Here is a 25,831-nt window from a genome sequence, read left to right as displayed (position 1 = left end):
TCCCACAAGCCACCCCCATGCCTCTTCTCTTAATTCACATCCTCATGACTTTATGGATCTACAGTGTTTATCCCACACCTCTTTGAAATCCTTCACAGTTTTGGTCTTCACCACTTCCTCCAGAAGGCCGTTCCAGGTGTCCACCACCCTCTCTGTGAAGAAACACTTCCTGACATTGGTTCTGAGTCTTGGGTCAGACTAAGCATCCCCAAAACCCAGCATCCTGGCTCCAACAGTGGCTGCTCCAAGTCACAGGTTCTCAAACATGAAATAAATCCCATGTTACTAAAACTGGCAACAAGCAGTTTCTAGTCCCTATTACTTAATAGCAGTTTATGGATTTCTGTGCCAGAAAGGTATCCAAACCTTTTATAAACCCAGCTACACTTTCAGCCTTACCCACTTCCTCTGGCAATGAATGCCAGAGCTTAATTGTATGTTGAGTGAAAAATAATTTTCTCTGATTTATTTAAATGTGTTACTTGCTAACTTCATGGAGTGCACCCTAGTCCTTGTATTATTTGAAACACATTTGTCTGTTCTAATCCTGTCACGATTTTATAGACCTCTATTGTATCCTCCTCAGCTATCTCTTAAACAAGCTGAAAGCTCTAACCTCTTTAGCCTTTCCTTAGATGGGAGCTGTTCCATGCCCTTCTCTGTACTTTCTCTAATGCAACTGTATCTTTTTTTCGAGATGTGGTGACCAGAATTGCACATAGTATTCAAGGTGTGGTCTAACCATTGAGCGATACCCAGGCATTATGACATTTTCCGTTTTATTTGCCTTTCTCTTTCTAATAATGTTAGGAATTGGGTTTGTTGTTTTTTTGGTTTTTTTTTTTACTGTTCTAGCACCCTGAGCTGCTGCTTTCAATGTAATATTAGCTCTGCTGCCTCTATCCTTTTCCTGGGTGACAGCTCCTACTATGTAGTTATACAGTGTTAGGTTCCAGTGTGGGTTATTTTTCCCTATCTGCATCACATTGCCCTTGTCCATGTTAAATTTCATCAGCCATTTGGCTGTCCAATCTGCCAGTTGTGCAAGGTTCTCCTGTAATTTATCAAAATCTGCATGTGCTTTAACTATGCTGAATAACTATGTCATCTGCAAATTTGATCACCTCCCTCTTTGTATCCCTTTCCAGATCAACTGCTCCTTTCCTATTTCCTTCCTCCCATCCCACCTTCCCTCTTTCACTCGTTTTTCATCTTATGTTCTCTCGTCAACTTTCTATTATTTCTCCTTTCTTGCCCTCTACTGCCACTCTCTCTGTCTGATCCAATACTCAAGCACTTCCTGCATCTAATTCCTCCCTTCAGTCAGCTACTCCGCCATGGCCTGTGCCAACATTTTCCTATGGTTTCTGGGCCATGGCTGGATGACAATTGGGGTGAAGAAAGGGTAGACTGCTGCTAAGCTCAACATTTTTCTCTTAGGTCGGTTCAGTGGGGGTGGGGGTTAAGGCGAGCAATCCCCACTACCCATCGTTGCTCCTACGACTGCTCGTGCTAGACAGGCAGAAGCAGCAGCAGAGTAAGTAATGAAAGCCCCCAGGCCCCGCATTGGCCCCATCTGACCGGGTGTAGGTCTCGCTCTTATTATACAAACTCACAGGTGTTGGATGCGGGCTCATAGGCCCTAGGCCACTCCTACTGCTGGGGCCGAAGAGCGCAGCCCTTTCAGGAACTTGGCATCGCTGCTGAAGGGTGGGCAAGCCCTGAGCTACAGGCCCAGGGCTTTTGTGGGGATTTTTTTTTAAACTGTGTCTCCTTTGCCCGTGCCACCAAGTTCACTAAGGACAAAGCCGAAGTTTCCACGCTCGTAGGAAAGGAACAAGGTTGCCAAAACTGCATGCACATTTAATTTAATTCTAATTTATGGATTTCTATCCATTTTTCTTTTGCAGACGCATAATGTATGTATTATGAAAGCAGACGCAATACTAAAATGCTTAGGAGCTGCGTGAGGTCTGCTCTCGTTTTCTGCGCAGCGTGCTCGCTACAAATAAATCAGCCCACGCTGCACACCCCCCCCCCCCCATAGGAGGGCTTTGCTGTCCATTATCCTCTCTGTCCAATGAAAGGCGTCGTCGAGTCCGCCCCTCATCCAGTGTTCGTCCCCAGAGCCTTCTCCAGATTGCGCCTGCGGCTATCTCCATGGTTCCCATCCGGCAAAAAGGCACAATGGAGCCGCCAGTTCTGATTGGCCGGAGGCGAGCGCGGTTGCCGGGTGACGCAGAGCGTGCCTGGCAACCGGAGCGACACAGAAGGCGGCGGGCGGGAGCCGGAGCAGGCGGAGCACGCACACTGAGGAGCCCAGGGCTGGCTGCGGCGAGCTGACAGAGCCCCTGATCGCGGGAGCTGCGACCTTTTCCGCGGAGCCCTTGACTCTCTTTGGGTACGTGATGAGCAGCTTCACCCTTTCCTGCATCTCTGCTAATAAAAACCTGTTCCGCCACGGCCCCGAGTTCGAATTCCACCACCAGCCAGCCAGCCAGTTTTATGCAGCGTTACAACTGCTGCTGCTCGCAGACAAGGAGCACGATGCCTGCAGCCTGGTCAAAGGAGAAGGGAGATTTTACTTTAGAATACTGCTGTTCTGGGATCAGGGTATCTGACAGCCTGCTGGAATTCTGTGGCTCAAACTGAACTTGCCAATTAACATCAAAGAAGAAATTCATATATTTTTTATAATTCTAGTTTGTAAAAGCAATGATTCCACTTAGTTACTGTATCTAAGGTAAGGTGAATTCTCCTGTTCTCTGTTAGGTTTCCTTGGCTTTTGAGTTGAGGTGCACTTGTCAGGGTCATTGCAAAGGTACTAATTCGTGATCAATGCACTGCTGAATTAGAATGTAGTGCAGAAAGAATAATAATTTGTGTGTCTGTGGCTTAAGGAAATGGAGAAATGTGAAAAAAAAAATCTATTTAGAAGTCAGCTGTATTTTTTTATCTAGAGTTTTTTTCAGTTAAGATTAAAAGGCACATACTAGAACATGGATCCTGTATATTTAGGGAACTTTTTTAAATCCAAGCCCCAGTGTTATTGCTTACCTGCTAAATCTAATTGTCCTTTTCACCTCTTTCCCCAGCTGCTACTATCACTGCTGATATGGCCACCCTGAGCTTAAAGCCGGCGCCGAGGTTCACAGTGCCTGACTGGCATTCTAACAATTGCCAGATCAGCACTAACTCTGAGAGACAACGCTCAGCTTCCCACCAGATCCGCCAGGAGGGACGCATTCTGCGCAACGAAACCAATAACCAGGTATGGGACCCTGCCCTGGAGACTCCTCTGCCTGCTCAGGCCTTCTTCTCATTGTACAAAAGAAAAACGTGTAGCTAGTGGGTACAATTTTGCTTAGAAAATTGGTATATTAAAATAAAATGGTCATTCCCATTACAGAGGGGTGACTGGAGATTCATTGTATTGAGTCATTTAATATCCTCCCTGTGTTCAAACCATAAAACAAAAACAATATTCAGGTAAAAGTCAGAGTGAAGTAGAGAGAGCCCTAGTTTGTTTAGTATTTTGGATTGTGATTGTTAAAACCCCTGGTCCAGTTTGTGTTGTAGTTTATGACGTTATTGTATTTACTGTCACTTTAGATAGGCTTTTAAAATGAATTAGCTGTCTATAAAAATCCAAATTAAATTTAATATAGTTAGAAAGGGTTATAAAATCAGAATTCTGGATTGCAATCACAAAAACCTAGAGAAAATGCAGGCGGTCCATATTCAGACACAGTCTGGCTAGCAAAGTTAGCGGGGTAAACGTATCCAGCTAACGTTGGGGGTATATTCAATAATGAAACCGCCCTATCAAAAATAGCCGGCTATCCTAAAGTTAAGCGGTTAACTATAGCCGGCGAGCTTTAGGGCAGCTTTTGGTCCGACCAGACTTAGCCAGCTAACTGAATATCGGAGTTAGCCGGTTAACTTTAACTCCCTAACTCAACTTCTCCCAGGAACGCCCCAACTTAGCCAGCTAAATTCTTATTAGCCGGATAAGTGCCCAAATATTCATTTAGCTGGCTAATTTCTGAGTTTTCCAGCTAAATGCTTTTGAATATGGACCGCCAGATGACCAAGTCATTTCTACAGAACTATCCACTACTAGAGTCGGAGAATTAATACATCTTTGCCTCAGTTGTGATTTGGTTATGAGACTGCAGGCACAGGTTAGAATACTTATTTAGGTCATAACATGCCCCCTTCACCCATGCACCTCCATCCCGAGCTGCAGGATCCTGAATAATTCAGATTCTAGAGTCCGCGGCTGCTGCTGCTGCTCAGATAGAATGCATGAGCTCATGCTGAAGGGAGGAAACCGATCCTGCACCATCCTCCTAGTTTATTTAGTAGATTTCCTTGAAGTGGAGCTATGGCACATTTTTTCTTTATTGCACAGAAGTAATCCGAGATTAAAATGTTTGCACCACAGAATCCTCTTGAACTGATGCAGGCTTTCTTCTTTTCGCTTCGCTTGATCTCTTCTTCCAGACAAAATGGGACGAACAGGATAACCGAACCCGCCTCGATGACCGGATTGACGTTGTGAACAAATGGCGAGAGGCCCTGGCAAAATGCCTGGCTGATGTGGACAGTGAGATCGATGCTTTGGCTCAAGTGAGTGACAAATGCAGCTCGAACCAAGTCGTGAGAAAAGAGGTTCCATGGAGGTACAGAAAAGTTTGCCTTCCAGGACCAGTGCTCCCCACCTTACCCCAGTACAGGCCAGATTTTTCAGGATACCCATAAAGTACATGCATGAGATAGATTTGCATGCACTGCCTCCGTTGTATACAAATCTTATTGCCTGCATATTCAGTGTGGAGATCCTGAAAACCAGGCCTGTTTGTGGCTCTTGAGGACCGGAGCTGGCCACCCCTGCCCATGAAGTTCTTGATGGCAGTGTTGCTGACCAAACTTCCTGCATGCCCTTGGAAGATTCTCCTCTGTTTTCTGTTCCCTCCTGCTGTCTCTTTTGTTTATGAAGACAGCAGTCCAGCAGCAAGGGGGTGGGGCCTCCCAGTCTTTTGCATCGAGTGTCACATGTATGAATTTTTACCCGCCGATGAGAAATTGTACATGTGCATGCGATGCAAAGAGCTCCTGGCTCTCAGAGAACGAGTCCGATTTCTGGAGGCTAGAGTGGCAGACCTGGAGGAGCTGAGGCAGACAGAGAGGTTTACAGATGAGACCTTCAGGGACATAGCCAAGTCCCAACTTCAGACTGGCAGCCCTGGTGCTGCCTTGGAGGAAGAAGGTCTCATGCCTCGAGAGCATCAACCTGGTGCAGCAGGAAAGGATCCTGTAGCAAGGACCTGCTCTCCAGGTGGTGCATTTTCCTCTCACAACGAGGATGTGTCTCCCAGGGCTTCTGCTCAGGAGGGAAGGGTCAGGTTGGCTGTCATAGTTGGTAATTTGATTATTAGAAACGTAGATAGCTGGGTGGCTGGTGGACGTGAGGATCGCCTGGTGCGAAGGCATGGTAACATGCCTACCTGGTGCGAAGGTGGTGGACCTCATGCGTCACCTAGATAGGATTATAGACAGTGCTGGTGAGGAGCCGGCTGTCGTGGTACATGTGGGCACCAACGACATAGGAAAATGTGGGAGGGAGGTTCTGGAAGCCAAATTTAGGCTCTTAGGTAGAAAGCTTAAATCCAGAACCTCCAGGGTAGCATTCTCTGAAATGCTCCCTGTTCCACGCGCAGGTCACCAGAGGCAGGCAGAGCTCCGGAGTCTCAATGCATGGATGAGACGATGGTGCAAGGAAGAGGGATTCAGTTTTGTTAGAAACTGGGGAACCTTTTGGGGAAGGGGGAGTCTCTTCCGAAGGGATGGGCTCCACCTTAACCAGGGTGGAACCAGACTGCTGGCGCTAACCTTTAAAAAGGAGACAGTCGCTCAGTAGCACATGGTTCGGAGGGAGGTATCTTCAAAGAATACTAATGACGCATTCCTGTACATATTCAGATCATTCCAGACCAGTGGGTTGTGTATCCCTACCAGCAGTCAGAGTCAGAGAACAAAAACTTTGAGGCACTGCTACATAAGAGCGAGTGCCACCTGCATGCCCTCAGTATCTCTCTGACTCCAGCAGATGGTAGAGATGCAAACCTGCAGTCTAGGGTTTAGTAAAAAAAAAAAAAAAAAAGTGTAGCTAGTTTTAGATTAGCTGAGCTGAGATTTTGCTCCTGAGGTGTTGGGCACCATTGCGGGACATCCCTTCAGTGGAGCTGGGCATCCAGGGGGTTAGATACCTCTGACTGTTTTGTCCGCACCCTGCCAAAGGGCCTGACAACCAGAGGCTTCTGGTTCACTCGTCCTCCGAAGCTGCCCCCGGTTTCCTCTGGTCCAGCTGAGGTTGGCTAAAGTTTTTATTTAAAAAAAAAAAAAAAAGACAAGGGGATTCAGAAGAACCTAAGAAGCTCCTCATGTAGGTCTCCGGACTTAGTCGGGGCCCGGCCAGGGCAGTGTGTACTGCGGCCCGAGGAGGAGACCGGATGGTGCCGGGTGCGACATCAGCCGTGATTGCTCGCGTGGAGAGAAGGGAGTCCCTCAATCCTCTCGGAGCGCGCGCAGTTTTTTCTCGCATCCCGCGGTGTGAGTGACGCATTCGGGGCAGGCAGCTGTGAGCCCCGGTGTCTTGGTCCATCGGCGACTGGCCGAGCGCGGCCTTCAAAGAATACTAATGAAGCATTAGAGTTAGGGCAGCCCAACAGAGAGATTCCAATAATAAGAAAAGTAGTCCATGTATCTATAAGTAAAGAATCACTTGAGCTAAAAGATTCCAGTTTATCCCTGTCAACTGAAAAGCAGAATGTAAATACAAACAAAAAACATACTTTGAAATGTTTGTATGCTAATGCCAGAAGTCTAAGAAGTAAGATGGGAGAGATTGTACAGCAGTGAATGATGACAGAATGAATTGCCATTTCAGAGACATGGTGGAAGGAGGATAATCAATGGGATAGTGCTATACCAGGGTACAAATTATATCGCAATGATATAGAGGAGCAACTTGGTGGCGGGGTGGTGCTTTATGTCTGGGAATCTGGGTATATGTGAATCCGGCTAACTTAACTAGCCTCTTAGCGGCTGATTATTTTACCCCTAAATGTACAACTGAAACTTTATGAGTAGAAATCCCTTATGTTTGGGGAAGAGTATAGTGAAAGGTGTATACTACCGTCCACCTGGCCAAAATGACAAGACAGACAATGAAATGGTAAGAGAAATTAGGGAAGTTAACCAAACTGGTAGTGCAATAACAATGAGAAATTTCAATTACCCCAGTATTGGCTGGGTAAATGTAACATCAGGAAATGCTAGAGAGATAACATTCCTGGATGGAAGAAATGATAGCTTTATGGAGGAATTGGTTCATGAACCGACGAGAGAGAGAGCAATTTTAGATCTAATTCTCAGTGGAGTGCAGTATTTGGTGAGAGGTAACGGTGGTGGAGCCGCTCGGCAATAGTGAAAGGTGCAGCTATAAAGGTTAAGAGTGTGCAACAGGCATGGACATTGTTAAAAAATACCAGGCTAAAAGCACAGTCCAGATGTATTCCAAGCATTAAGAAAGGTGGAAGGAAGACCAAATAATTGCCGGTATGGTTAAAAGGGGAGGTGAAAGAGGTTATTTTAGCCAAAAGATCTTCATTCAAAAATTGGAAGAAGGATCCATCAGAAGAAAATAGGACAAAGCATAAACATTGGCAAGTTAAATGTAAGACATGGATAAGACAGGCTAAGAGAGAATTTGAAAAGAAGTTGGCTGTAGAGGCAAAAACTCACAGTAAAAACGTTTTAAAATATATCCGAAGCAGAAAGCCTGTGAGGGAGTCAGTTGGACCGTTAGATGATCGAGGGGTTAAAGGGGCACTTAGAGAAGATAAGGCCATCGCGGAAAGATTAAATGATTTCTTTGCTTCGGTGTTTACTGAAGAAGGTAGATTTTAAAAGAAGCGTGCGTGGGGTACATTTGTGCGCGCTACCCGGCGCGCACAAATGTACATCCGATTTTATAACATGCATGCGCAGCCGCGCGCATGTTATAAAATCCAGGGTCGGCGCGCGCAAGGGGGTGCACACTTGTGCACCTTGTGCGTGCCGAGCCCTAGGGGATCCCCGATGGCTTTCCCCGTTCCCTCCCAGGCCCCGTTCCCTCCAAGGCCGCTCCAAAATCGGAGAAATCGGAGCAGCCTCGGAGGGAACTTTTCTTCCCCTCCCTTCCCCTATCTAACCCACCCCCCAGCCCTACCTAAATCTCCCCCCTACCTTGTTTCAAGTATTTATGCCTGCCAGAGGCAGGCGTATCTTGTGTGCGCGGGCCGGCTGCCAGCAGCACAGCCGCTGTGCCGGAGGCCTCTGTCCCGCCCCCGGACCGGCGTCTTGCCCGCACCCACACCCCCGCCCCCTTCCCACCCTTTTTCAAAGCCCCGGGACATATTCGCGTCCCGGGGCTTGCGCGCTGCCGAGCCTATGCCGAGCAGGTTTTCGGGGTTACACGCATAACCCTTTGAAAATCTACCCCTATGTGTCTATCTTTATAGTATTCCCCTAGTTTTACATTGTTTTCCCAGTTCATCTCTGAAGTGAATGCCTACCTCTGTTGCTACAGTTTATTTTCCCTGTCAAACCTGTACACCGTTGTGAACTAGTGATTCTCATATTGTACCTGAAGACTGGAGGGTGGCTAATGTAACCCCAATATTTAAAAAGGGCTCCAGGGGCGATCCGGGAAGCTACAGACCGGTCAGCCTGACTTCAGTGCCAGGGAAAATAGTGGAAAGTGTCCTAAACATCAAAATCACAGAACATATAGAAAGACATGGTTTAATGGAACAAAGTCAGCATGGCTTTACCCAGGGCAAGTCTCGCCTCACAAATCTGCTTCACTTTTTTGAAGGAGTTAATAAACATGTGGATAAAGGTGAACCGGTAGATGTAGTATACTTGGATTTTCAGAAGGCGTTTGACAAAGTTCCTCATGAGAGCCTTCTAGGAAAAGTAAAAAGTCAGGGGATAGGAGGTGATGTCCTTTCTTGGATTACAAACTGGCTAAAAGACAGGAAACAGAGCGTAGGATTAAATGGGCAATTTTCTCAGTGGAAGGGAGTGGGCAGTGGAGTGCCTCAGGGATCTATTTTGGGACCCTTACTTTTCAATATATTTCAAAATATAGTTTAAAATTGGGAGTAGAAGAAAAAGGCGGTAGGAATTTAACAGAGAGAGCAGTAAGTTGCACTGGTCTAGTAATGTCTGACTGTGATTATGGTTTAGTTAGGATCCGGCAAGGTTTGCTTAAACAACCACGTTTTGAGCCTTTTTCTGAAAGTTAGAAGGCAGGGATCCTGTCGCAGTTCCGGTGGGATGGGGGTCCATAGCAGTGGTCCTGCTGTGGAGAAGGCCCGGTCTCTCAGGGTTATATCCTGGGAGGTTTTGGAGTCTGGTACCTGTAGACATTCTCTGTAAGCCTCTCTGATGGGTCTGGAGGAGGAATGTTTTCTGAGTGGGGAGCAAGGCAATGCTTAGCTTTGTAGATGGTGGTGATGGACTTATAAATGATTCTGTAGTGAATTGGCAACCAATGTAAGTCTTTGAGGATGGGAGATATGTGGTCTCTTCTCCTATTCTGGCTGCTGTGTTTTGGAGCATCTGAAGGGGTTTGCTGTGAGATGAGGGGAGACCTGATAAGATAGCGTTACAGCAGTCTATCTTAGAGAACTGTGGTTTTATTCTTTTTAGGACATGTAGTTTATGAAAACAGTCTTTAGTTGTTTGGTTAATAAATGATTTTAGGTTAAGCCGATTATCTCTAATAACTCCTAAGTCTCTTACTGGTGAAATTTGCAGGTTGGCTGGTGGAACATTACTAACCAGAAACTCTTCCTCCTCCTCAGATGAAAGAAGAAGCAGAGCGGGCCCTGCAAGCCACCAACTTGAATTTAGACGTGGCCATTGAGTGCCTGACGCTCCGTGAGAAACGTATGGCCATCGACTTGGTGAACGATCGGGTGCACGATGAGTTACAAAAGGAGGTGGAAGTGATCGAAGGAGTTCGGAAAGCTCTGCAGCAAAAAATCAGTGAAGCCTTTGAGCAGCTCTGGTGAGTGGCAGCATTGCTCTTCCATTGCGCCCGCAGCTCTCCATGGCGCTCTCTGCTGGTGACAGTGGAGCATTAAAGGGGAGCATGGTAAAACCATGTGCTAAAATTCAGTGCACGGTTCTTTACCCTGCACGTTAAAAAACCAAAACAAATCTATGTCCGATGCAGTAAGGAAATGGCACGCTAATGCACCGGAAGTGAATAAAGCATTCAAACGCCAGGTAAAATGCACCTCAGTCTTTTGTATAAGCCGAGGACACAGGGAAGGACTCTCTCAGACTCCTGATTTATGCACACAAAACAAGAAGCACTTTTGTGTGCACAAATCAGATTTTATGCGCAGAAAACCTGCCCACAACGCACGTTTTCTGCGCAACACGAAATCTTGATTGCAGGCCCTGGCACCAGAATTGCAGCTTCTGCCCTGGAAACTTTACTCCACCTCAGAGCAGAAATAAAGTGTCCAGCAGCGATTAAGCCAGCGCTGGGGGTACGAGCTAATGGGATTTGCATTAGAAGGCACTGACTTGTACAGATATTTTCTATCTGCAATACTTCCTGCATTGTTAAAGCGTGCACTCTGCCCAGCGCAGCTTATTGCAGCGGCCTCCGGAGAGCTGGCTGGGAGCACGTCCAGCTGGTTTTCTGCTCAGAGGTGCAGGAGCGATGGCAGATAAATCTCCTGCTTCCTGTCAGGAATTCGGGGCTTTGCAGTATCAAAGACTTCCCTGCCCAGCAGCAGTAAAGAGCAGGACATCTCAGCCACCCATCAGGAAGAGTTATTCCTGCCTGGCCTGCTCCTAATTCTGCCTAATGTTTCTGCTTTCATTTGGGTATTTGGTTTGAAATTTGGCTCTATAATGTTTTTTTTATTGTATTTTATCTGAATCTTGATTTAAGACTTGTGGGAAAGAAAGGCAAGCGAGCCAATATGAAAAATAATTTAAAGAAGAAATACCTACAATATTTACAAATCTCCCAAGTGAGAAATTGTAAAGAAATTAATTACATACGAATTCCTTTCTGTTAGAAAGGAACTTTAGAAGCACACGAAAATGTAATTTCTAAGAATGAATAAGTGCTGCATCTTCCTGTTTTTTTCATATGATGCAGAGAAATGAATTGTACTGTAATATCTTAATTACAAATCCCTGGATAAATTACAAATAATTACATTTGCCACCTATACATATCGTACAGTATAACTGGTACATAAGGGAAAATATTCACAATAGTAGTAAAAGGAAAATTGTTCATACAGAAAGATAATGAGTCTGTGTGTGTGTGTGTGTGTGTGTGTGTGCGCGTGTGTCTCTGTGTCTGTATGTGCGTCTGTGTGTGCGTCTGTGTGTGTGCGTCTCTGTGTGTGTGTGTGTGCGTGTGTGTGTGCATTTCTGCGTCTGTATTTTAATTGGGATCCAGCATCTGCATGTAATAGGAAAATCCTTGTTCCCTGTACATACCGGATCAGTCCAGACTCCTGGGTTTATTCATCCGTGCCAGCAGGCGGTAATAGGAAAATCCTTGCTCTGGGGCTGAAGAGATATTCAACCCTAGTAGTAGGCTGGAAGGGGTCAAACTCAGGAATAAGGTAAGAAGGCATTTCTTAACAGAAAGAGGTGATGAAAGTAAAGCTGGATCCAAGCAGTGGAAGCTGGATGGGCCTCCTGGTTTTTATCTGCTTCTCGGTTCCTTTCACAGCCTTCTCCAAGAGACACGCCAGCAGCTGAACTTGGATCACAGAAACAAAATGGAAACCCTGGAGATAGATCGGACTTGCCTGTCACTGAACATAAACTCTCCAAACATCTCCTACAAACCCAATCCGACCCGGGTCCCGCCAGGGTAAGGGATCCGGAAACTTCCTGAGTGCTATTTCTTAAACGAAAGAAACCTGCCAGCTGTGGCCTTTTAGGGGGGTCACTTTTGCTTGCAGACGGGATGAGATTATGTGATTCTACTCTGCTGGGAAACCTGAGTCAGCAGAGCTGCATCACCTGCTGAGTGCACCCTGCCCATGGGGTCACTGAGGCCTGATGCTGTCAGGGAGGGATAGAAATGAAATGCAATGTCAGATTCCTGGCAGGTGACGGAGATGATCATGCAAGGGAACGAGCCGAGGCTCCTCATGGGAATTCATGTATGCCGTACCGGATACCTCTTATTGTATAAGAGCGTCTCCACTTGCATGCTTGGTGAGAAGACAAGTGACAGAAGGCCAGCGCTTACATAAGAAGTGCTCTGCACAGCTCACATCAGCTTACTGAGAACGGACTCTTGTGGGCTGCCTCACATTTTTGAACAGTTTAAATACACTTAGGTAATTTTTTTAAGAACTATAGCACAGGGAATAGTTCCCCCAGCAGACACTAGGGGAACAGCCCATGTATGAATTAAACAAAGCAGCCCCAGCACTCCCGAAGCAGCCAGCTGCTTCTCTCCCCTCTTACTAATACTGCTCTAACCCCCTTTACATTTATTGTAATCAGTCATGGTAAAAAGCAGAATATCGAATGCCAATAAATATTTATAATTCTTATAAACCTTCCCAAAGCAGTGCTCAAAATAAAACCACAATGGAATAGAAGCCTCCATAGAGACCCTGTAACAAACCAAAACCAGGCTCTTTTTCTAGGCTCTGTTCGACTCCTTGGCTCTGCGTTTCCTGCTTCAAACTGGGTTTTACACAGGTAAATGCACATTGCCCGTGTAAGTGGGCTTTTGAAAATTGCTACAATAGAATGTTACATTTACATGCACCTGATTTTCTCCAGGACCACCTCCCTGGAGCAGTGGTTCCAGTTCAGTCAGTACAACAAAGACCGAGCAGAAACCGAAATAAAGGCATCAACTCAGCTGCGGGAGGCCATAGCGCTCACTATTGCACAGGTAAATCCTCAAGGGAGGGGGCCTTAGCGCTCACTATTGCACGGGTAAATCCTCAAGGGAGGGGGTCATAGCGCTCACTATTGCACGGGTAAATCCTGGAGGGAGGGGGCCATAGCGCTCACTATTGCACGGGTAAATCCTCGGGGGAGGGGGGCCATAGCGCTCACTATTGCACGGGTAAATCCTCAAGGGAGGGGGCCATAGCGCTCACTATTGCACGGGTAAATCCTCAAGGGAGGGGGTCATAGCGCTCACTATTGCACGGGTAAATCCTGGAGGGAGGGGGCCATAGCACTCACTATTGCACAGGTAAATCCTCAAGGGAGGGGGCCATAGCGCTCACTATTGCATGGGTAAATCCTGGAGGGAGGGGGGCCATAGCGCTCACTATTGCACGGGTAAATCCTCGGGGGAGGGGGGCCATAGCGCTCACTATTGCACGGGTAAATCCTCGGGGGAGGGGGGCCATAGCGCTCACTATTGCACGGGTAAATCCTCAAGGGAGGGGGCCATAGCGCTCACTATTGCACGAGTAAATCCTCAGGGGAGGGGGGCCATAGCGCTCACTATTGCACGGGTAAATCCTCGAGGGAGGGGGGCCATAGCGCTCACTATTGCACAGGTAAATTCTCGAGGGAGGGTGCCATAGCGCTCACTATTGCACGGGTAAATCCTCAGGGGAGGGGGCCATAGCGCTCACTATTGCACAGGTAAATTCTCGAGGGAGGGGGCCATAGCGCTCACTATTGCACGGGTAAATCCTCAGGGGAGGGGGCCATAGCACTCACTATTGCACAGGTAAATCCTGGAGGGAGGGGGCCATAGCGCTCACTATTGCACGGGTAAATCCTCAGGGGAGGGGGCCATAGCGCTCACTATTGCATGGGTAAATCCTCAGGGGAGGGGGCCATAGCACTCACTATTGCACGGGTAAATCCTCAGGGGAGGGGGCCATAGCGCTCACTATTGCACAGGTAAATCCTCAAGGGAGGGGGCCATAGCACTCACTATTGCACAGGTAAATCCTGGAGGGAGGGGGCCATAGCGCTCACTATTGCACAGGTAAATCCTGGAGGGAGGGGGCCATAGCGCTCACTATTGCACAGGTAAATCCTCAGGGGAGGGGGCCATAGCGCTCACTATTGCACAGGTAAATCCTGGAGGGAGGGGGGCCATAGCGCTCACTATTGCACGGGTAAATCCTCAGGGGAGGGGGCCATAGCGCTCACTATTGCACAGGTAAATCCTCAAGGGAGGGGGCCATAGCGCTCACTATTGCACGGGTAAATCCTGGAGGGAGGGGGCCATAGCGCTCACTATTGCACGGGTAAATCCTCAGGGGAGGGGGCCATAGCGCTCACTATTGCACAGGTAAATCCTGGAGGGAGGGGGCCATAGCGCTCACTATTGCACAGGTAAATCCTCAAGGGAGGGGGCCATAGCGCTCACTATTGCACGGGTAAATCCTCAGGGGAGGGGGCCATAGCGCTCACTATTGCACAGGTAAATCCTGGAGGGAGGGGGCCATAACGCTCACTATTGCACGGGTAAATCCTCAGGGGAGGGGGCCATAGCGCTCACTATTGCACGGGTAAATCCTGGAGGGAGGGGGCCATAGCGCTCACTATTGCACAGGTAAATCCTCAAGGGAGGGGGCCATAGCGCTCACTATTGCACAGGTAAATCCTGGAGGGAGGGGGCCATAGCGCTCACTATTGCACGGGTAAATCCTGGAGGGAGGGGGCCATAGCGCTCACTATTCCACGGGTAAATCCTGGAGGGAGGGGGCCATAGCGCTCACTATTGCACAGGTAAATCCTCAAGGGAGGGGGCCATAGCACTCACTATTGCACAGGTAAATCCTCGGGGGAGGGGGCCATAGCGCTCACTATTGCACGGGTAAATCCTCAAGGGAGGGGGCCATAGCGCTCACTATTGCACGGGTAAATCCTCAGGGAGGGGGCCATAGCGCTCACTATTGCACGGGTAAATCCTCAGGGGAGGGGGCCATAGCGCTCACTATTGCACGGGTAAATCCTCGAGGGAGGGGGTTTATAGCGCTCACTATTGCACAGGTAAATCCTGGAGGGAGGGGGTTTATAGCGCTCACTATTGCACGGGTAAATCCTCAGGGGAGGGGGCCATAGCCCTCAATATTGCACGGGTAAATCCTGGAGGGAGGGGGCCATAGCGCTCACTATTGCACGGGTAAATCCTGGACGGAGGGGGCCATAGCGCTCACTATTGCACGGGTAAATCCTGGAGGGAGGGGGCCATAGCGCTCACTATTGCACGGGTAAATCCTGGAGGGAGGGGGCCATAGCGCTCACTATTGCACGGGTAAATCCTGGAGGGAGGGGGTTTATAGCGCTCACAATTGCACAGGTAAATCCTCAGGGGAGGGGGCCATAGCGCTCACTATTGCACAGGTAAATCCTCAGGGGAGGGGGCCATAGCGCTCACTATTGCACGGGTAAATCCTCGGGGGAGGGGGCCATAGTGCTCACTATTGCACAGGTAAATCCTCAAGGGAGGGGGCCATAGTGCTCACTATTGCACGGGTAAATCCTCGAGGGAGGGGGGCCATAGCGCTCACTATTGCACAGGTAAATCCTCAGGGGAGGGGGCCATAGCGTTCACTATTGCACGGGTAAATCCTGGAGGGAGGGGGCCATAGCGCTCACTATTGCACGGGTAAATCCTCAGGGGAGGGGGCCATAGTGCTCACTATTGCACGGGTAAATCCTGGAGGGAGGGGGCCATAGCGCTCACTATTGCACGGGTAAATCCTCAGGGGAGGGGGCCATAGCGCTCACTATTGCACGGGTAAATCCTCAGGGGAGGGGGCCATAGCGCTCACTATTGCACGGGTAAATCCTGGAGGGAGGGGGCCATAGCACTCACTATTGCATGGGTAAATCCTGGAGGGAGGGGGCCATAGCGCTCACTATTGCACGGGTAAATCCTCGGGGGAGGGGGGCCATAACGCTCACTATTACATAGAGAAATCCTCAGGGGAGCAGGGTTATAGCAGTCACAGTCTCAGAAGGAAATCCTCAGGGAAGAGCTGTGTTAGTGCCCACCAGCAGTCAGACAAATTCTTAGGAGGAGGTAAATTCTCACCTGCAATTTTGGGGTGAAAGGTGCACAGTCAAAGCCCCCAGAATGTGTGCATAAACCAGGAGACTATTGCATTTAGCTCAGGCAGAAACCTGCCAGTCTCTTTGCATAGCTATGGAAGGGACTGGTAGGCTTTTTCTAGTTTTAAAATTGCTAAAGTATTAATTTCTTGCAACATCTAGAATGTAAATATTTTGCCCTTTTGTGAAATCCCTGAGCAGGTTTTACAGTATTTGGGTGGGACGGCTGGTGCCCTTTCTTTAGGCTGCCCTCTACAGGATTGTCGGTTCGGTGTGCACATCTAGCTGTGCGTCCAAGCTGTGTCTGGTTTTTGGATGCGTAGACGGGCCTAATAACTTGTGCATGCAAGTTAAGCGGTGCCTCAAGTGGCCGTCCCCTTACCTGTGCACACACGTTGAGCACTGCTGTGTGCTTAATGTTTTATGGCCCCTATCCTAGGGATGCCTAAGGCACTGGGACACCTAGGGGTGAGATGCTTAATAAAAAAAGAGAAAGCTAGCTGCATGCTTCCAGCCGCCAATCAATGCGCTGCCGGCCTTTCTCGTTGCACTGCCTGTCATATTCGGGCATCTCAGCCAGGAGCACCCGCTGATTTGTGCCAGCGCTGTTTGGAGGCTCGGGGAGAATTATCTTCCTCTGATTTCACTAAGCCTGGTTCTTCCCAGCCGGATGTAGGTCTGGGTAAAGACTCTTCAGGTGGGACGCCTGATTTTGGAGCTCCCCTAACTGGGAAGGCAGCTCAGTGAGTTCGCCTCAGGTATGGATATCCCTACATTTTCATGGGCCGAATTTTTGCAGGGATTGCAATCCTTTCTTCAGGCGCAGTCCTCAGCCCTATCCAATGCTCCCAGGGCAGAGTCGCAGGTGAGAACCTTGCCTGGACCTACTGCGAAGCGCCGGGGTATTCCATGAGCAGCAGCGGGACTGCCCGATAGACATCTGGATGGCGCCGATCCTGACTCTCTTGAGGATGGTGAAATTCCTCCAGGATTAGAACCGTATAGGACCATGCTATGGTTCTTCCACAGAGATGAACTGCCAGCCCTGATTTCCCAGACCTTGAATATGCTGGGAGTACCTGGGGCAGATTCCATGTCTGAGCCAAGAAAAATCCCATTTTGGTTTCTCTGCCTAAAGCCTCTTGTTTTTTTCCCTGAGATGGAGGCCATTCAAGAATTGATTGATCTTGAGTGGGGCGCGGGCTTTGTAAGGCCTGTACTCTCTGGATCCGGTCTGCATTTTCCAAAAGTGGATGCGCTTGTCTGTGCAATCTCTAAGCGGACGACTATCCCATGGAGGAAGGAGCGGCCTTGAAGTATGGGCACGATAGGAGGATTGAAACCTTAAGCAGGCATTTGAAGCAGTGGCGATGGCTTTGCAGATCGCATCTTGTTGTTCCCTGGTGGCTCGCTCTTGTTTACTTCTCTCTCAGGAGGTTGATGACGCGGGGGTGAACTCCAGGGCAGTTATGGAGCCAGCGGCCGCCTTCTTGGCAGATGCGGGCTGCGATTTGGTCCGCACCTCAGCCAGAGGGGTGGCTTCGGTAATAGCGGCCAGGTGTCAACTTTGGCTGAGGAATTGGTCAACCGATGCGACCTCCAAGGTTAACATCAGAAAATTGCCCTTTAAAGGCTCGCTCTTGTTTGGGAGTGAGTTGGAGAAAATGGCCAGTAAGTACCAGAGGATAAGAAGCAGATGCCACACACCTTTAGCATGAGAGGTCATGCTAAGGGATCCAACCGTTTCCAACCCTATAGAGGAGCGACCTTTCAGAAGACTCGACTTTTTGGTAAGTCTCAACCCTTTCGTCCCAGACAGCCCAGAAGGGGTGCGAGCTTGGTTAGTAGAACCTCCCGAGCTTCCCAATGAAGGTTTGCTGACCCACCCCTGGGAGCAGGAGATAGAGGGACACTTCTCTCTCTTCTATCAAGAGGTGAGTCGAGATCACATCGCATCAATGGGTCCTGGAGGTGATACGAGAAGGATATGTGCTGGAGTTTCCCAATATTCCTCGGGACGTGTTCATGGTCTCTCCCTGCAGAGGAAGCAGGCAGAGGAGCATACATTGGCTAGGCTCCTCAGTATGAGGACTATGATTCCGGTGCCCACATCTCAAGAAAATACAGGTCAATTTATTTCACTGTGCCCAAGAAAGAGGGATCCTTTCATCCCATCCTGGATCTCAAGGGTGTCAACTGTCATCTGCGGGTAACACATTTTCACATGGAGACCTTGTGCTCAGTGATAATGGCCGTGCAGTCAGGGGAATTTCTGACCTCTTTGGAACTGTCTGAAGCTTATCTTCACATTCCCATTCATGAGAGAATCAACGCTTTCTGCGGTTCGCAGTTCTGGAACACCTTATCGGTTTCGGGCACTGCCTTTTGGTATGGCCACTGTTCCAGGACCTTTTCCAAGGTAATGGTGGTAGTTGCAGCAGAATTGAGAAAGGATAGGATCCTTTGGATGACTGGCTGATTCAAGCCAAGTCGCTAGAGAAGAGCCGCCTGGTGACCCACAAGGTGTTCTCCCTGTTGCAGGAGCTCGGCTTGGTTGTGAACCTGGACAAGAGCAGTCTTCAGACTGCTCAGTCTTTGGAATACCTTGGGGTTTGGTTCAACACAAATCAGGGCAAGGTTTTCCTGCTGGAAATTGATGGCACAGCTACGTATTGATGAACACTCTGCGCCCGACCATATAGTCTTACCTGCATTTACTTGGTTCAATGCCGGGAACCCTGGAAGTGGTACCATGGACGAGAGTGCATATGCGTCCTCTTCAGCACTCCCTGTTGTCTCTGTGGAACCCGCAGTCTCTGGACTATTCGATTCAGCTCCACCTGCTGATGGAGGTCTCCTCCCGACTGCAGTGGTGGCTACAGCCGGATCATCTAAAGAAGGGAATTTACCTAGCACCACCAGACTGGCTAGTACTGATGACGGATGTGAGTCTCTATGGTTGGGGAGCTCGCTGTCAAGAGCTGACAGTGCAAGGGCACTGGGATGCAGAAGAGTCTCTCTGGAACATCAATCATTTGGAAGCCAGGGCAGTCTGGCTGGCATGTTTGCAGTTCAGCGACAGGCTGCAGGGTTGAGCACTTTGGATAATGTTGGACAACGTAACGACTGTGGCTTACATAAATCGGCAGGGACGAACCAAGAGCCAACAAGTGTTGCAGGAGATAGATCAACTTAGGAATGGGCCGAACTACAACTCCAGATGATCTCAGCCTCGCATATAGCAGGAAAAGACAATGTAAGAACAGACTTTCTCAACAGAGAAAGTCTGGACCCAGGAGAATGGGCATTATCAAATGAAGCATTTCAGCTGATTCTGGATTGCTGGGGTCTCCCATTTCTAGACCTGCTGGCTACTTCTTGCAATGCAAAAGTTCTGCGATTCTTCAGACACAGGAGAGATCCAAAGTCGGGGATCAATGCCTTGCTGCAGGAGTGGCCAGAAGACAAGTTGCTGTAGCCTTTCCTCCATGGCCAATATTGGGCAGATTAGGCCAAAGGATTGAGCGCCATAGAGGGATGGTGCTCTTGGTTGGCCCAGGAGACCGTGGTATGAGGATCTGTGGCAGCTCCTGGCAGAAATGCACCTTCAGCTTTCGGCGCGCGGGGATCCGTTGTGGTAGGCTCCTGTTCTTCACGAAGATCCAACTCTATTTTGTCTTATGGTATGGCCCTTGAAAGAGCTCACTGGCTGAAACGTGGATACTCTGCGGCAGTGATTTCCACCTTGCTAAGAGTGAGAAAGTTCTCCACTTCCTTGGCCTATGTGTGGGTTTGGCGAGTGTTTGAGGCCTGGTGTGAGGATCAAGATATTCTTCCTTGTACAATTAAGATCCCGCTCATTTTGGAATTTTTGCAGGATGGCTTGAATAAAGGCTTGGCACTTAATTCCTTAAAGGTACAAGTAGCGGCTCTCACCTGTTTCAGAGGTCAGGTGAATGGTGGGTCCTTGTCGGCTCATCCTTTGTGGTTTCCAGTGCCCTTATGGAGTCTTAATTTGGTGTTGGATTTCTTAGCGGGCCCTACATTTAGACTGATTCGTACCCTGTCCTTGCAGTTACTGACCTTGAAAACGGTGTTTCTTGTAGCAATATGTTTTGCGTGTAGAGTTTCCAAACCGCAGGCCTTGTCTTTCCAGGAGCATTCCTCCGGGTGACTCCAGGGGCGGTAGAGCTGCGGACAGTTCCTTTCTTTCTACCAAAGGTGGTCACTGATTTTCACTTGAACCAGTCCATCTTCCTGCCATCTCTGGACAGAGAAAGAGATGTAGAGGAGTCTATTGCGGCCCTTGCATGTCAAGAGACATATTGTCCGGTATCTGGAGGTTACTAAGCCTTTACAGAAGACGGATTGCCTGTTTGTCCTTCCCGGCAGTACTAAGCAGGGAGAGCTGGCCTCATGGGCTAACATAGTTCGCTGGATTAAGGAGGTAGTCATGGCTACATACATGGATGCTGGGAAGCCGTTACCTACTCAGGTCAGGGCTCATTCCACCAGGGCTCAGGGCTCATGGGCAGAAGTTAAATTGTTGTCTCCCGTCAATCATTTGCCGAGTTGCGCCATCCTCCTTACACACCTTTTCCAGGTATTATCATCTGGATGTTCAGGCCCGGGAGGACGCGGCCTTTGCACGTACGGTTTTGATTGGACCGCGGGCAGCCTCCCTGTAGCTTGGGTACATCCCGTTTGTTCTGGATTCATCTGGCTGGATGCTAAGAATGAGAAATTACTCCTTACCTGATAATTTCCTTTTCTTTAGGACAGTCAGATGAATCCAGAACAAGTGGGTTATGCACCTCCACCAGCAGATGGAGACGGAGTAACCTGAAGTCACATTACACAAACTCCTGCAGTGACATCAGCCTACCAGTATTCTCTGCAAAAGCAACTGTGGACAGACTAGCAAAACTTGATTATTAACAGAGAACCATTTCAGTACTCATCCAACAGGCAACACTGAGCTCAGACAAGAATGTATTAACACTAGTCTAGGGACTGGACAAACACTTACCAGTAATCCCTGTAATACGTAGCCATGGAGAAGGACCATAATGCAACCATTCAGCAGTCAAGGAAGGGAGGCTGGATTCATCTGACTGTCCTAAAGAAAGGGAAATGATCAGGTAAGGAGTAATTTCTCATTCCCTCTCCCCCCCTCAAAATTTTGCTTCGAAAAGGAAGCAAGTTCATGTGTCAAATCACAATGCTTGATTTTATCTTTTTAGCCATTGTGTATATGTAATCTGTAATCCATACTTTATAAAAAGAATGCATTTCATATACTAATTCCTAAATGGATGAGTGTCTCCTCTGGTATTCATTTCCTTTCCCTGCAGACCAACAACGAGCTGGAGGCCCAGCGTGTAGCCACCGAGTTTGCATTCAGGAAAAGGATACGAGAGTTTGAGAAAGCCTTGAGTGAGCTGAGCTGGCAGGAGAAGAACGTAATGTATTCCCACCCAGGTTTTGGGGCATAATGGCTTGCACTGTAAGATGTTCAGTTTCCTTTTCAAAGTATAGCCCATGAAATGAAAGGAGACCTGTCGTAACCCGGCCTAAACGTACAGATAGGAAGCACAAGAGAATGTGCACTGCCTTCACCTATAGACCTGTCGTATCCCAGCCTAAACGTACAGATAGGAAGCACAAGAGAACGTGCACTGCCTTCACCTATAGACCCTTTGGCTCGTCATCGAATGGGTTAGAAATGAAATAGAATGAAGGTAGCCCAGTAATTAGTCCTTGCTTAGTTAATTCTGTCTACATTTATGAAACTACTCTGGGAAAAGTAAATTGAATTCCATTCAGTAGCAGAGTTGACATCCGTCCTTCCCAGGGTATGTGCTGTGGGAATAAATCTAACAGAAGTGGGTCTCAGAGCAGAACATCGTTTGGCCCTCGATAACTAACAAGTTTTGTGCCTCTCTCGGTCCCTTCTCAGACCAAGGAAGAGATTGCAGTGATGGAGGATGACATCCGGCGCCTTGAGGAGGATCTGAGAGAAAAACAGACCTATTTAAAGCTGGTGCACACGCGACTGGAGACGCGCACTTATCGCCCTAATGTGGACCTCTGCAGAGACCAGGTACAGACTCCACCGTCAATGTCAGATTACGGTTCAGTTTGGGTTTCCTAACCCTGACCCCCGATATATTCTGGTTTTCATCATTGGATCTAACTCCCATCTCAATGTGCTCTGATTCTTGTTCTGTGTTAATTTATCTAAAATCCCAACGGGCTCTGCTCCATATCAAGCATCTCAGCTATGTCATAGGGTCCACTAGGTTTCCAAACTAGATGCACTCCTCTGCCTGGCGCTGGCACTCTCTGAGCTTTTGTGGCATGACGTTCTCCTTGTTCAGTGACCAATGATGCCATCACTGGAAAATTAGACAATTCCTAACACGCTGCTGATCTGAATGATTTCTGAGGGTGCTAATAGCAGGCAGAATGTCAAAACTTGTCAGCTTATCAGTAATGCACAGGAAAGGATGAACTGAAAGGAAAAGTAATCCCAGAGAAAGACAGAAAGAGAGGCAGGTACTGACACTGAAAAATGAACAATGATGTATGTATTTATTTGTTCTTGAATTTACCACTTTCCCAAGAATTTGAGGAAGATATGTAACATAAAACAAATCACATTGGTATATTAAAAAATGATAGTCGACTAAAATAAACATGCAAATAAAAAATCATAACATAAATCTTAAAACCATAAAACTACAAATTAACTTCAATCATAGAAAAAAATTATACAAATTATAAAATAATAAAAACAAAATGGTATGAATATCTTTTTTATAAACCACTCAAAACAGCAGACCTCACACATCCCAAAATAAACCATGCTAATCAATAGCAGAGCTAAAAGCCAGGCCTTTATCTGTTTCTTAAACCGTAAATAATCGCCCATTAGACAAAACTCTTCAGGAATGAAATTCCAGAATCTGTGTCCGGCTTAAGTTCACTTAGAGAATAGCCACTGCCATTAGCAATGGTTACATGGAATAGACTTAGTTTTTGGGTACTTGCCAGGTTCTTATGGCCTGGATTGGCCACTGTTGGAAACAGGATGCTGGGCTTGATGGACCCTTGGTCTGACCCAGTATGGCATGTTCTTATGTTCTTTCCAGTTTCTAACTGGAACTGATAAAAGATGATCCTGAGAAGAGCATAGATGCTTGGCTTATTTAGGAAACTTTGTCATTTCTTTTATGTATTTTGCAATATCACAACCCTCCAAGATCTATAATACCATGGAAACCTCTTTGGTAAGCGTGGCCTGACTTATCTTTGAGCACTGCAGGAAGGATAAGAGAGCCTCGTGGTACTCATTCAGCTGTTCACTCCTGGCTCCTGAATCTGTGGCCTGGCCTGTGTCTCCTGTGCTGCCTACTTCCGTGGCTCTCGTGTTTGACTCTGCCTCTTTTCATGGGTGCCTGTGCTTGTGGTACAGACCAATCTTTTGGCTGTAGTGCATGAGCCTGGCTGGTTTTGTCCTCTGCTGCTCACGGCTCCTGTGTTGTTTTTTTTCTTCACCCCAAAGGTGCAGTACGGGTTAACAGATGAGGTGTATCAGCTGGAAGGCACCATCGCTGCTCTGAAGCAGAAACTCTCCCAGTTACAGTAAGTCCTTTCTCAAACTGCAGATTTCCCATATTGCAGGTTGGTCAGGGAGGCTACATAGGAGAGCTTTCTTGTTAGCTCCAAAAAAACCCGCACTAAAAAACCCAAGGCAGGCTTAGTGTGGGTGCTGTTATCCTGCAATGCAGGGAGATGTGCTAAGCAAGAGACTGCCTGCTCAGAGGCAGGTGTTAAACGTCACGCAGCTGGCCTGACCAGAGTCCCCCCACCAAGTTAAAATAAGAGTTAAAGGGTTCACATTTGCAAGACTAAACATTTCCCATCGCTGGCCTCCTCTCCCTTAGCTGGCGGCTGCAGACAAAGCTCTTGACTCTGCTTTGTGCCTTTCTGCAGTGACGCTCTAGATGCGCTCTACAAGAACCTGGCCCGGATTCAGGAAGACATTCAATACAAAACCAATTCCCTGTTCTTGGACACCAAGTGCATGGACACCAGGAGGAAACTGACAGTCCCTGCTGAAAAATATGTGCCGGAGCTGGACACCTTCAACCGCACCACCAACCGGACCCTTTCCGAGGTGAAGAGTCGGCAGCTGGAGCTGGCATAGGGCAGGGGGCATGTGTAAAACCACAGCTGCTGGGAGATGGAACTTTTTATGTACAGCACAAAGAGAAATAAAATTTTATTCTTTGCTCGTTCTTTAAGGTCGCAGAAAGTTTATGCAAGGCTGATATTAGAATTGTTAAGGATTAACAATTTTCTGTCCTTGGGTCATTGTCTGTAACCGATTAAATGTCCACTGGAAGAGGATGATTCCTGATTCATTGGCTCTTCTCAGGGTTTTACTGCACTGAACTTCTCTTTCCAATAAATGCTGCTAAGTCACTGCTACAGCATCGCACAGCGTATGGCTCCTTCTCATCCTTATTTCTGAAATGTTGTTAATGGGGAAAGAAAGGGCATCAGAATGCGTAATTAGTTCTAGAGTGACAGATCCAGACCGGAAGACGTGCCAGCCGCCCATTTTACTTCCTTTGAGTGCACGTTAACTTTAAATAGATCAGCCGAGAGGCCCCATTTTTGAGGCAGGTCCCCTGTTTCCCAGGTCAGTACATTCACAGCTCCTGGGGACGGATTAGGAGTCAAAACTGTCTGCAACGGTGACATCTGGTGGCCAGATTCAGGGCCCATAGCTGCAGGGTTCCTGAAGGAGGCCTGGTGCATGGATGTCCCCAGCCCAGGCTGCACTAAAGCAAATTGTGAGGGGAGATAACACCTGCTTCTGAGAATCCTTACATGATAATTTATAACTCTCACCAAATACAAAATAAATGATCCGACTAGAAATGGAAATATGTGAACAAAATCTGAACTGGAAATGCCAGGAAGCCACACTGTATAGAGTGTAACACCAGAGAAAGAGAAATACATTTCCCCTTGTACTGAGCAAAATGCAAAAATATATGATGAACATTCCCAAAGTTGTCATAACCTGAAATTAAGCATTTTCTAGCTCTGTAATCCGGGCATTTTATTTTTCTAATTGTGTTGGTCCTCCATCTGTCTTCTTCTGAATATTTTTCCAGTCTCCTGTCCATTTACCATTTCTTCTTCACATCCTCCCCTCCATGAATCTGCCATTGATCTTTCTCTTTCAATGCTTTGCTGCATTTCTCTCTCTTCTGTTTCTCAATCCTCTCTGATGTCACCTTTCCTTCTCCCCCTCTCTCACACTCCAGTCCTCAATCTCCCCTACCTACCATCTTTCCATCTCCTTCTCTCACCTCCTTTCTAATCCATCTCTTTTACACCTTCCCCAGCCTCTTATTCCCTATTCCCTGTTTCCACCCTTGGTACTCACCCAGCATCTGCATTCCACTGCTTTTCATCCCTCACATGTCTCAGCTCCTTCCTTGCTTCCAGCCCTTTTCTTCTGTCTCATACCCTCTACACAACCTCCCTTTCGCTGTCTCCTTAGTTTCATGTCCACCCTCTCAGCTCCTTCACAGATTCATCCCTTTTCACTGCTTCTCATCCCCTTTCCAGTCTTCCCTTGGACATTTAAAACTAATCG

General features: G+C 47.8%; 1 protein-coding gene across 2 annotated transcripts; it reads left to right on the top strand.

The window, feature by feature from the left end:
• The first annotated feature begins 2,245 nt into the window (after positions 1-2,245).
• TEKT2 (tektin 2) lies at positions 2,246-24,661 on the top strand. Of its 2 annotated transcripts, none has more exons than XM_029572100.1 (10): positions 2,246-2,401; positions 3,096-3,271; positions 4,507-4,632; positions 9,918-10,123; positions 11,825-11,968; positions 12,898-13,012; positions 21,507-21,614; positions 22,112-22,255; positions 23,720-23,799; positions 24,151-24,661. In XM_029572100.1, the coding sequence occupies exons 2-10, from the start codon at positions 3,116-3,118 to the stop codon at positions 24,362-24,364; spliced, it is 1,293 nt and encodes a 430-aa protein (XP_029427960.1). In that variant the 5' UTR covers positions 2,246-2,401; positions 3,096-3,115; the 3' UTR covers positions 24,365-24,661. The 2 variants fall into 2 exon arrangements, with proteins under 2 accessions (XP_029427960.1, XP_029427961.1); XM_029572101.1 differs by having other exon boundaries at positions 2,272-2,743.
• Positions 24,662-25,831: the final 1,170 nt, after the last annotated feature.

The sequence above is a fragment of the Rhinatrema bivittatum genome, chromosome 11 (genome assembly GCF_901001135.1).
Source record: "Rhinatrema bivittatum chromosome 11, aRhiBiv1.1, whole genome shotgun sequence".
In the NCBI taxonomy this organism is placed as follows: Eukaryota; Metazoa; Chordata; class Amphibia; order Gymnophiona; family Rhinatrematidae; genus Rhinatrema; species Rhinatrema bivittatum.
This window is presented reverse-complemented; position numbering and strand designations above follow the sequence as displayed.